Here is a 13,420-nt window from a genome sequence, read left to right as displayed (position 1 = left end):
TTTTTTTTGTTTGTTTGTTTAAAGTGTATTTTGAATGCATATTCCTAGAGGAACTGTCTTGTAGTATGTTCAAATATCCCCTTTATGCAAAATATCCCATGATAAAAGATATGTTTTTAATCTTGAAATTGCTATTTTGTTTATTCAGACTGGTTAAACTAGAGTTTAATTTCAGTCTTACAAGCGCATTTCTTCAATGGAAATCTGAAGAAAAAATATTAATGCTATGATACCTGGAAAAAAAAATTGACTTGTTTTTAAGAAAAAAGTATTTTTAAGGGCTTTAGAAAAACAACCCAAATGAAAGCAACACCTTGGCTTCCAAACTGAAGTACTTGATGACTGTTGAAGAAGAAAATGCACATTTCTGCAGAAGTTAATGTCGCCCAGCAGAGCTGGCTTGTCTCCTCGTGGCAGTGCAGTCCGTAGCAAAGCCCTGTTGATGTCACGTGTGTCCAGATGTCCCCACTAGGGCTCTGTTCATGTCTGTTCAGTAAATAAAAACACTGACACTCCCACCAACTTCACTGGGTTGGAACATTCCTGGGAATAGAGTGGTGTTAGCACAAGCAAGGAGGAGAGCAGGTGCTGATAGTACCAGCAGCAGGTAGTGCCTGTGCAAGAGGCAGTGCTGCTTTCTATATTGTCTTACCTTTGAGACTTCTTTATTCTTACTAACATTTCTTATTAATTTAAACATCTGAACATTTCTTATTAATTTAGTAATTACGGTTAAGTTGGGTATTATTTTTAGCTGTGTAAGGATTCAGGAGTTTTTTAATATGACCACCTATTGACCCAAAGTGGTTTCTACCTCTAGTATGTAGTGTCCATTAAATAGTTCTCATTCTTTGCCCTTCTAATCACATAATATTTTCTAGCTTCTTCTGTAACTTCTCTGCTGGTGAAAAACATCTCACCAGGAAGATGACACAAAAAGCTAATATCAGGATATGGTCTTACCAGAAGCCACTTTAGTAATAAACATGACAAGGGAGTATTAACTGAAGATGTGGGTTAAGAAGGAATTCAGACTCTGCATTGGACTGTTGAATGTGTTGCATATTTCATCCTATCTCCTCTTGCTTTCTAAGACAAGCAGTCTAAATCTGCTTTCCCATGTCAGGCTGTTCTCAACCCTGCAGATGAGTAATGAGTAAAGGATATGGCAGTTTTCTCTGAAGTTAGGGTAGTGATCTTTGTTATTATCTCATATTTTACCTAATATCTGGATTTTAGTTTTATTGTATCACATTGTGCAGGAGTCACCACTGAATTGTAAGCTTTGTATCCTATAATTACCCAAACTAAAGTCTGACACTATACATGTAAATCTACGCAGTTCATTTGAAAATATTTGTATATATAAAGATATATAGGTGCATATGCAGTTGTTTTAAGGCTAAATCTTCAGATGTACCAATGTGTTGGTCTTCCTGCAGCAAAACACCAATCACACACTTTAATTCAATGTATGTTTTAACTACTGAAAGTTAAGCCTGGCTTAAATGAGCATGTGATTGGAGACAAAAGGCTCAGTTTCTTTCAGGAGGGAATATTTAATTTCATGGATCGTGGCAGCAAATACATAAATGAGGTCACCATGAAAAAGATTATATTATTTTTTAAAAAATTTAAATAATAGCACAAGTTGTGTTTTTTGGGGTTTGTTTGCTTGTTTATATTCTGAAGAAGCGAGCTAAAATCTGTAGTCTGGGTCAAGCTAATGTGTGGAAGCCAGCAGTGAGATTTTGTGTTCCTCTGTGCTCTCTTGGGAGCAGCAGGAGCCCAGGAGGTCCGAGGCTGTTTACACTCCCTCCAAGGCTGCAGGCGTGCTGTTAGGGGATGCATCTCACCAGCTTTCTGCATGAGATGGCTTTGTTCTTCTGTTCTGATGAGGCACTGACTGCATGCTTCAAATGTTTATGCTAACTAGATAGGTGCTTGCTTTGTGGGATTGTTTTTATCAGGAAATCTCACAAAGGATTTGATGATTTTGTTGTTTGTGTATTAATAAGTATGATTAATATTTGGGTGCATTGGTATGAAAAAGGAAGAATCTAATGGGATTACTAATTTTCAGTAGTATTTTTGTCTAAATGTTACATATTATATTTAGTGAAGTGATATTTTCAAACTTGAATCTTTGTGGAAAGCAATTAGCCCTGCTGAGATGATGGCAATGTGGCAATTTTGTACATTGCAAGGGAGCTTTATCTGGTTAAGATAAAGTGATTTTCTGACTCTGCGTTTGGAAGACATACTGCTTAAATAATAAAAATTATTGAAAAATACTGTGTGTGTAAGGCAGCAATGCTTTTTGTCTATGCAAATCCCAGTTGATGGATGATCAGCAGGAAGACATTCAGAGGTGTATTTATAGTTGCTAACTGCACTGTGTGAACAGAAAAGATCTGTTCAGTCATGATAGTGGAACAAGTGCCCATGTAGACATGCTGGGAACACCCAGAATCACCAAGACCCTTACATCATTCAAGATGTGAATATTCCAAGATGCTTTCTCAACCTTTTTTTTTTTTAATTCATCCTAACAGGAACAGAATAAATCTTTGGGACTTTTATTTTTTGAATTTTTAAAATTATGAAAGGCCGATACCTAAAACTTGGTATTTCCTTGGAATTTTGAGGACAGGTGGTAACATGAAGTATGCTTGTTCTCAGAATTGTGGGAGTTTTGTTTTATAGAGCTTTTAAGTTAAAAATGTTGAACTTGATCAGCATATGGTACTAGCTAACCTCATCTCTACCAGCTCTTTTGTTATCTTGTTATTGTTACAGGTCTTAATGACAGTTGTAAGCCATAGTTCTGGATGCAGGGGTTAGTCCACCCTGGGGAGGAGAGAGAGAAACAGCAGTGTGGATTATGGAAATATGAATTGATCTAAAAAGCAGCTCTCTTGTAACAGAATGAGACTCAAAGAAAGACTGGCGAGAAGCTGGTGAAAAGACGATGGACTATGATGTGAAAATGATCATTTGAATGCTTTTCTTTTCATTCCCAGCTGCTGTGTTCTGGTGAAAAGGCACACATTTGTATATCTTAAGGCTGGGTGAAAAAGGGCCAGATGAATGGAATTACTTGTTAGATATGTTTTCATTTTGAGTCAAATAAATTATGTGCATTTTAATAGACTGTCTGCATATGTTAGCCATTTTTAAAAATCATACAGCTGTGATATTGGGGGACTACATTTTGTAGAAATAGTTTTTTCTCTGTTTGCTCAAATAAGTACAGAATTAATATTTGACTGTTCTTCAGATATTCTGTATCAGCCTATTGAAAATAACTGTTACTGATTTGGCTTATTTCAAAGCCAAATCAGATTCCAGCCTACAGTGATGTGCCAAACCAAAGACGAAAAAAATAACTGATGGCTGAAGTAGTGATGACAATAATTTGGACCATCTTCCAGAAAGACTGCCAAATTGTCATGTGTGATGTCGCTGTTGATTGACCTCAGCTGCCCTCAGAATATTCCAGTCAAATGTCTCCTAATTCCTTATTCTGGGATACCTTATACTTTCTCATCTGCTTCCTTAATACCCTCCTTCCATTTCAGTCTTCAATTTATTGCCTATTTTTTTTACTTTCAGCATTGTTTTTGTGTCTCAGGCTTACTCTGCTGCACTTTCAGGAATATCCTATCTTTGCTATATTAGTACTAGATGTAATATTCCTGAACCCTGTGCTTGGTTCTTTGCTCTTCTGCCTTTCTTGGTGATAGTTTTCTGCAGAACTGGAAGAGCATTTGAGATACATTGATTCACTGTTACTGCTACAGGTATTTGAAGTGTCACGTCAAATAACTTGCTGATAGTTTGTTAAATAAAATACTCTTCTACATATTGCCTATGTTAGGAAATGGATTGGGATCAAAGTACATAATCCACATGTGATGAAATCAAGGAGCCAAGCAAAGAACAAGACTTGATGGGGCTAAAAATCAAGAGCAGGAGCAGCAAGAACAATGCAAGGGTGATTAGTGGGCTGCAGGTGGAGGGATCCAATCTACTTGGCCTGGGATCTTGGACCAGGAATAAAGGAAGGTGAAGCAGTTCAGGCAGGTGATTGGGAAGGGAAATATGTTAATCCATCAGAATATAACTGTTTCTGGTGCTCACTTCTTCTGTATAAGTTTTCAAGGCATTATGAACTGCCTGGCTGTAAGACTCTAGTTGCTTCTCCTCTAAGCAGAGGTATTGAGTTTCTGGCCTTTGTGTGTCTGTTTTTATGTGCAGTCATTAATAAATGTACACAGGTAATGAGAGATCCACATATTAGAAATCATCTGTCTCTTAGGGTACAGTGCACACTTACCTCTGCCCTTTGTCACTAGGCACTAATGACAATGATTAGAGAAAATTTATTGGGCCAGTGAGCACTCACTGCACCCATTCTTGAATTTTAAACTCAATTTTGGAAGAGGGAAGACTTATTTCAATTGATAAGAAAAATCCTACTGTAGGAACAGGATTTCTGCTGAGTTTTCAGTAAGTGTCATGAATGCTAGGTTTAGATTTATGAGTGTCTTCCCTGAGCATTGGCAGTTTCATTCTTCTGATCAAAGTGAAGGAGCTGAAAATCTTCTTGGCTGTAGCTGCTTGTGCTGCCTGGTAAAGCTGCCTCCGTCTTGTCTTAGCTGTTCAGAGCTGGCTTATGCTGTATCAGAGGTTGAAGATAAGCTGAATGACTGATGCTCACATGCAGCAACACCAGCCTGCAATTGTTGCAGGGTAATTGCTGGCAATAAAGCTGCCAGAGCTTTTGAGCAGAGTGCCAGAAGGTCTGGAGAGGCACAACTGTAAGTAAAGTGAATGTACATTGCCTATCTTCTAGGGAAAAAGACACCCAGTTCTATATCCACTGCACTTTATTTTTTGGGATAACCTTCTGTCTCCATCAGGTAACACCAGGGGCAAGAGAACACTTTAAATTTATGCTTGCTTGCTTCTTCTCTCTCCCTCTTTGGTCTTCGTCTGGAGTTGTTCCATCTTCCTTCCATTTTTCAACACACTTGATAATATCTGAATTTAGTACTGAAAAGCTATTACATCAAGCAGTTCTTACTGAGCTGTATTGTGATGAAGCTTAGAATGTAACCTCTGCCGAGTGTAAAACAAGAAATAAGTGTTTCCTTTATAAAAACATCATGAATAATTTTATTTAAGGAATTATAATCCCAGCTGGTTCCTTAGAAGCTGATTTCCTTTCTCGATTCCTTTTCTTTTGGCTGTAGATTCTTGTAGCGTGAGCAGCTCAGCCCCCACATCATTGGTTTCAGTACCCTGTCCAAGGTGGTGTGGTTCCCTGACTTCCCCTGCTGCTGGCCCAGCCATGGGAGCCAGCATGGTGCCCCAGGGCTGCACATGTAGGCATGGATGAGCCCAGATGAGGGTTTGGCTTTTGGACTCCCTCACCTTGTTTATCTGCATAAATCACTCTCTGCTACAGATGCTTTCACTCAAGTTGTTCCTTAATTTAGATGATGCTTAAATTTCTGACTGCTTCTGAGTTTTTGAATAGCCAGTGAAATCAGAATTTCTTCATGGTCACTATGCTATGAAGTCATTTTATGAAATAACCAGTGGGAAATTGTGATTCTGGAAGATCATCACTTGGTATTACAAGAGAGTTTCAGTGCCCAGCCTGAGCAGGAGCAGTTTGCAGAGCTGGTGCTGGTGCTGGCCTCTCTGTGTACAGCAGTACTGGTATTTACTGGGCAGGCTTTGTAGACAAGGAATGGCGTCCTACTGTTTACAGTCAATCTCTTTTTCTGGACTTGTCTTTTAAGTAACTAATGCAGTACTTAGTGAGGGGAAAAAATAATTGAATATATTTGGAACAGAATATGTTTGGAATTAAAATCAGTTTGAAATGTATCAAGTCACATGCAGAGTAGAGTTTGTCATGCTTGAAATGTTATGATTATTTCAGAATATTTCATTTTCATGCAAATGCAGATATTCATTATATGTAATGTCATTATAGTTAATTTTCCTTTTATAGCCTTCCTTAGTGGCTGAGAAGGAAATCTTGCAAATAGGAGCCTTTTGACCAGAATATCAGATACACTCTACTCATAATATTCTGCGATATTGTTTTGCAGACATTTCTGAGACACAATCTTCACTTTAAAGCACTATATTGAATAGGTAGAGTTGGATTTATTGCAAATAGGCTCAGTTCTGTCCCTTGCTATGGGAATTTTCAAAGGTGCAATGAAAAAATAACAAACAAATAATTATGAACCAACTTTTCAATTTTCTATTTCTTTGACAGTAATTATATTTTCACCAATGGAAAAACAGCACCTGAACAGCATGTGCAGGAGGTTCTCAGCACTGCTGCCATAATTGCATCTGAACTGCTGTTGTAAGCAGGGGGAGATCTGAAGAGGTCTTGAATAAAACAAATATTGCTGCCCCCTTAGCTGTGCAGGATGACTCGGGAGTTTTAACCCAACCTTCAGAGACTTACATGTTTGGATTTAGAAAATTATGTCTCCCGTAATTCTAGTTAAGAGAACTTCTGTGTTGGGTTCACAGATAGTTTTAGAGACATGGAAAGTATTTATTAATAAAAAGCCACTTTTCCCCTACTGCATGGTGATAGAAAGTTGTGTGCTGTACACTGGTGCCCTTTTTTTCCCCTTTTTTATTTTTTTCTTCTTTTTGCTACAAAATGTAATTAATTTTCTTATAGGTAGTAAATACTCTACCACCTTAAAAGTTAAATATTGCTTGCATAGTAATCTCAAGAGTGGAGATGGAAGGGCATATTTCCTGTTTTTCCCAACTCTCTGATATTGCCTAGGGAATGATGATCTCCCTGACATGAGTCAGGGAACTGGGGGAAACTATTTTTTGCTGTGTGGAATACTAATATTACATGCATGCTAGAGATGTGTGGTGAAGTAATATTTATCTTTTTGTTTGCCTTGCCAGTAGTAGAGGTGGATGGTTACATTTGAATCTAAATCTGTTCTAAGGGAAACTCCCTTTGGGAAGAAGAGCTTTGTCAATTTTTATGTTTTTATTATGAGTTCCAGGGAATTAGAAGACTTTTTTCTTTAAGTAGGAAATATTCTGAACCTCATGTTGGTTTTATTCTGCTGTTTGTAGCTGAGCTTATTTTAATTGATTCTCTGTATGCTATGCTGGACACAACTGTCTGAAATAGGCTTAATTTTGTCTTGTTATATGATGAGATTCAGGAGCAATTAGGAAAAGAGAGACTCCAAGACTTTATAATTTAGTAAAATCTCTGAATTTTAAAACTTGATCTGTGGCTGTTTAGAAAGTCTTATTCCTCAGTCTTATAGGAGAGTGAAATTAGTCATGCAGGATTAGCTTTCCTTCTTGTGAAGTGCCTTTGAAAGCTGCTGTGAAAGCAGTAAAAAGTGTGCTGCCTGGGCCACCATCCTTAGTCTGCTCTGCAGGGTGAGAGCATCCTGTAGCATGTCTCCAGCTGGAGTGAACCACACCCTGGTGCTTCACTGTTCTGGTCCTTAAGGTTTTTTTCATTTTGTTCTGTGTGTATTTAAAATGCTCTTGGTTCTAAGTGATGCTGCAGCAATCACTTCCAGGTTCAGCCACAAGTACAGCTGCTTCGGGGCTGCACTGCCACCTCTGTGAGAGTTACTTGTTGATGTCATTCTTGCTTCTCTAAGATCTCAAACTCATCCCATTACCTTGTTGTCCAAAATCTTCCTGTCCTGCTGCCGCATCTGTCTGTGCCCTTATCTGTGCCTTTGTTACTGTGTAGAGCACAAAGCCACCAGACTAAGCTACTAAAAATCTTCAGCTGCCTGTCTGGCATCTTTTCCTGAGGAACGTAACTGAATGGTGCCCAGGTGGAGACGACAAAAAGCAGGAACAAGAGGAATTAAATCTAGCTGAAATTCTGTAAGTGATCTCATCCTCTTTTGCAGATATTCAGCTCATTATTCATTTTAGAGAATGAATGTTTCTCTGAATAAGGTTTTGAAAGATGCAAAACACTTTTTAGAGAGCAAGTATTCTAAAAGGCTCTGTGCTTAAGCATTATGAGCAACCTGATACCCCTGAATGTCAGTCATTAGGCTGTAGAGCCTTTCCAGTGTTGGTGTACATGTTAGCCAACTAAATGAGGATAAAAATTATTCTCAGCAGTGGAGTGAAATTTGTTCTGTGGGTCAAAACAATGTGTGGTTGTAGAAATGTACACATAGCTCAGTTTAATGGAATTTTAATCTTGCTTGAATCCATTAGTGACAACTTCTGCTGCGTGGTCCAGAATCTCCTTCCTCTTTGCATGTTTGTCAGGGATGTATGAAGTGTTATGTGGCAGCTCTATTGGGATAGAAAGAGCTGTCAGAAAACGCAGCACTGTCCACAAGTTAGTCTGAAAATTGTTAGCTGAAAAGAGCAGGTCTATTTTTAGGGAGCTGTGATTGCAAAATTTTCTATCTTCTGTGAGAAGTGTTGCAGCAGGTGGAGCTTCGAGGGCACATCTACGGCTCTGTGTTTTGCCACCCACGTCACACAGCTGTGTTACAGCCATCCTGTGGTGTCTCGCTGCAAATGACATAGTGTGATGTGCACAGGACTTCTGTGGACTGCCCCGTGGGTATGACTAGCAAGCCAATTAGTAATTGCTGTTAGGTATGAATTTTTCTGTAAAACAGTTCCAGGGAATTCTTCATAATTTGTCTGTAGACCTAGAGGAAAATCTGAAATATCCGAAGGGGAAACTGCTGGAAGTTAACTACTGACTGTGTTTCTTTCCAGTGTATGAAGTTATCAGGACCTCTTTTCCCCCAAAGCTGGCATGTATGAATTCAGAAGCATTTTCTACCACTGTTCACATTTCTTTATAAAATGCTGATGCACAGAATTAGCTGAGTGGGTACCAAAACAAGCAAGGAACACTGAATAATTCTTACCTTTCAGGCTTCTGTAATATCCTCCCATTGTAGAGCCTGGGAGCATGACCAGGCCAGGCTGGAATTGGACAGTGCAAGTGATGAGAAGGAATTAATAAACCATTGCACCATGAGCCTGTGAGAGTGCAGGACTCTGCTGCTGTGCTGTAGGTATAAGGGAAATATTTTTGTAAATAGCATTTCTGTCTTTGTTTAAGCTTTTTTCAAGGGAAGCAGCATGTCAAAGTTTACATGATACTAATTTTATGATTTTCTTCTTTCTCTTTGAGTGTGTGAGGAATGAAATAGGTATCCTTTAACTTAGCAATTAAACACAATTTTGTATGCACCTGTAGATATTTAGGCAGTGTTTAAAAGCAAGTATATAATCCTTTACTTGTGTGATTTTTTTTTGTTGTTGGTTTTTTTTTTTACATCATTATCATCTTCACCCTGTATATACTTTGTTTATGACACAATGACCATTTCTGAGAGCACTAATACTGTGAGAGCCAGTGGAGAAAATAATCACGGGACATGTGAATCAAACTGTTTTGCTTTCTGAAGACCTGTACAACCTTTTGCCTTCAAAAATATATACATAATTTTATCAAGTTATGAATATAAAAGACAACCTATAATATTATTCTTTTTCTGAGAGTGTGTATGTTGACTCAGGAGGAAGTGTTGGATGGTTAGGAAACCTTGAAAATGATGACCCTTTAGGAGATGGAACTCCAGTTTTATCCAATAGATTCTGCAAGTACCAGCTGTAATTGTACACAAATATGTACACAAATGTGACTGTCTGTATAATATAATTTGCATTTTAAATTCATCTAGGAGTATCTTGGGGGCATCTTGTTTTCTTCCATTTTAAAAGTCTGAATAGCACCTGTAATTAAGGGAGAAGACTGAGCCCTGGAAGCTAGGTAGGACTTCCATCTATTGATCCGTGTAAGCCCAGCTTAGGCTGTCAGGGGAGAAGCACTCAACTGCTGAGCTGCTTTGTCACTGACACAAGCTGAGAGAAGATTCTGTGTGTGTGTGTGTGTCTATAGTGTTTATACAGCAGTCTATAGACCTGCTGGCTGGTTGAATTTTAAAGAGTGCGGAGGTTTAAAGACGCGTCCCCCGAGGGAAGCCGCTGCCAGTTGGGAAGCGGGCGGAGGCCGCTCCGCAGAAGTTGAGCACACGTGTGTGCCCGGGGAGGGAGCGCCGGGCTGTCGCTGCAAACACACCCCTCATTTCCAGGTTCTCCAGTCAAAATATTGAGCTAATACCTTTGGTTTTTTTGTTTTTGTTTTCTTTTCCTCGCGCGATAATTTATTCTGAGAGAATACAATGGGGAACATAAATGAATACATTTCCATACCCAATTCTGAGTCAGTGCTAAGCTCACAAGGCAGCAATTAAAATCCTTGTTAGTGAGGAGAAAAATTACTTCCTATAGTGTGAGAATAGGTGCAGATTTAGAAAAATAATAAAATACTATTTCTTTGTAACAGGAAAAACAAGCTTTATGAGTGTGAAGTGAGAGACTATTTGGAAATGTTTAGGAAATTTTTGAGTTAGAAGTTTTGATTAGCCTGTTCTGTTTGCTCTCTTGTTAGAGTTTATTATTGCTACTGCTAGCATTGTGTGTGCTTGTTCCTGACTGCAGAAATCAGATGCTTACCTGTGCTGTTTATATTGTGCTTCTCACTCTTCTGCAGTGGGCACTCAGAGCAGGCAGGATGGTGCTTGAGCAGCTCCTTTTGAAGAGTATTCTATGTCTTGCTATTGTTCTTAACGTTAATAACATTTCCCAAAACACAGCTGTGCCTTTCATACACTGTGCTAACAAAGTAAAGTTCTAAGGATTTCTTGAAATCTCTTGTATGACTTGGAAATTTTAAAAACATTGACTTGCTGATTTTGTATCACATGAAGATTTACTAAGTCACATCATATACCCTTAAAACATTGCAGCCAACATAAGCGTGTTGTATTTACAGGCGTCTTTTTCCTGAACTGTTCCTCTCTTGTTGATTGACTTGTGTGGGCTCTTTATGTTTTACCCTATCCACTGAGGCTGGTGATTGAAGTAAATAGTCATTGTAGTGTGTAGGAATTTAAATACACAGTTTCCCCTATTGGGAGTTGACTGTCCAACATGCAGTAAACAGAGTGTTCAGGCTGCAGAGTGCTAACACCTTAAATCAGCTTCTTAAACCCTCATGTGCAGCCCTGGAAATTTGTAATCAATGTGCTCTTTACTGGAAACAAACCTTGTGGGCCAGCTTGTGTATACAGAAACACGGGTCTGTTGGGCTGCTACAAAAAAGGAATTCTGCAGCTTTGACCAACTGCATTGATGTCAACTGTCATCTCCTTGCTGAAGCATTTCACAGGGGGTTTGTTTTCCCAGTTGGGAGCAAGAAAATAAAACCTATTTTCTAGGATCTTGTAAAGTCATTGTTTAATATTTGCTGCTAAATGATCTGGTAATTCACGTTTTGGGGTTTTTTTTTAAAGAAAAATGTTGACTAGTTTGAGAGCATTTTTATATTTTAATTAACACATTTTATTTGCCACTAAACAGCTTCTTAAATAAAATTCTGCACAAAAGAGAGACATTATCCTTTCATACTGTGGTATGAATGTAGATCTGGTGGATTTTTGCCCCCCTCCCCCACTTCCTTTATTAATAGCAAAGCTTGCTTGTGAAACCCAAAGAGTTAATCATATAAATTTCTGCTTTGGACCAGTAGGCGATTTCCATCATTTTCAGCATTTGACTATGGAACATGTATAGAGTTGTTATACCTCTCTGTAATTCATTCTGCTGCCAACTTCATTCCCTTTTCTCTGCCTGCATTTTAATTGAAACAACATTTGTATTTTTGAGCCAGGATCTGTCAGAAGTCCCTGTGGCTAGTCTGTGGTACAAGTAGCAGCAGACGTGGCTTACCCATATGGTGTGGTGCTTCTTGTAAAATCCATATGGCCTTGTTGAAGGGAATCCCAGCGGGGATGTGAAGGGTGTTAATACCCTTCAGGCCAGGCCTTTCCCTCCTGGGGCTTCTATGGCATTGTCTTTGCAATCTGCCAAAGCACAAACCTAATTCCTTTTTAATAATCAATTATTTCAGTCCAGGAACGTGTGCTGTATTTTTTGTAATCATATATTCCTTGAACTTACTATTCGCTATGAGTATTTTTTGCCTTTTTTTTAAAGCAAACCTTTCACATGCCTTTTCAAAAAATCCCTAACTTCATTTCTTTTACTTGTATTTTCAGGAAGTGCTGAACAGCGTTCCAAAGTTCTGCTTTCCCTTTGACGTTGAAAGGTATGTGCTACAGTTATCATTTATTTAAAAATATTTCATAGAAAATTATTTTTAGCATAATTGTAAGCAAGGATTTAAAGAAAAGACAAATGTAATGTACTCCCTAAACTTGCACCTGCAGATGAGAAAATGTACTCCTTGTTCAAGTAAGTATGAAGTCACTAGTAAGAAAATACCACAGCAAAATGTAATCCTTACAGAATTTTAGGAATATCTCTGTCCAGGTAGAGCTACATTCCAGCTCCCAGTTTTGTCCATTGTAATTGTGAACACCATCTGTGTTAGTATAAGGATATAATACAGTTTCCTTCAAGCAGCAAGCTTCATAAAAAATGTTACGGTGCACCAGGATATAAAAACTCACCAAGCAGTACAGAAAATGTGTTGTTTGAGTTCAAAGAAATTAGGACTTTAATTACATGGAAGTAGCTGAATATGCAATTGATTTTTCTCAGAGAAGAATCAAGACCATTATTTATAATTAATTAGTCCTTACCTTTCTGGTATCAGTTATAGTCTGGCTTTCACTTAATGTGGCCAGTCATTTAAATTGTTCATATAAAATGTTTTTATTAATGAAAATATTTATTTGGGCTTGTCAAAATGATTAATGGTAATTTATTTAATAGATTGAGCTCACTCGGTTTGGAAAACCCGTATTGTCCAAATTGGCAAAGATTGAATTAAAAGCTTGATTTGCATAATTAATGAAAGATACACCCAGGTAATGTGCAGGCTGAACCAATTTCAGAACAACATGGGCATCAGTTGTAGATGGTGAGCTGGAGATGAGAAGCATCTATCAGCTGCAAGAAGCTGCTGTCAATAGAGGAAAAGCTGGTGTGTGTAGAGAGGAAAGAGTCTTTGCAGCAAAACACACTGGCAAAATAAAGATCTTTATAAATACAGCTTCCTTGAAGTAAACTAGGCTTATTTAGTCTTTTATAGCTGAATTTAATTAATTTGTTTTGGTTTTGAACTGGTTAAGCTCACTGTCCTTTAAGCTGTTTTAATGACTTAACTAATATGGTTGTCAGTGTTGGCTTTAAAGCATTAAAGTCTTTAATGTGCTTAAGATATGTACAGAATTCTGTTTAAAATTGGTAATGAAGATGAATAATGGAAGTGAAATTTGAGGATAACAGAAAAAGGTGAGGTTGTGTT

At 38.1% G+C, this 13,420-nt stretch overlaps 1 protein-coding gene across 2 annotated transcripts in view; it reads left to right on the top strand.

The window, feature by feature from the left end:
- DENND1B (DENN domain containing 1B) overlaps positions 1-13,420 on the top strand; it is a 147,706-nt gene that overhangs the window by 40,522 nt on the left and 93,764 nt on the right. For both annotated transcript variants that reach the window (XM_056497184.1, XM_056497183.1), the window contains exon 4: positions 12,207-12,256. In XM_056497184.1, the coding sequence (XP_056353159.1) occupies positions 12,207-12,256 (50 nt within the window). The remainder of the gene's footprint in view (positions 1-12,206; positions 12,257-13,420) is intronic.

The sequence above is a fragment of the Oenanthe melanoleuca genome, chromosome 8 (assembly GCF_029582105.1).
Source record: "Oenanthe melanoleuca isolate GR-GAL-2019-014 chromosome 8, OMel1.0, whole genome shotgun sequence".
In the NCBI taxonomy this organism is placed as follows: Eukaryota; Metazoa; Chordata; class Aves; order Passeriformes; family Muscicapidae; genus Oenanthe; species Oenanthe melanoleuca.
This window is presented reverse-complemented; position numbering and strand designations above follow the sequence as displayed.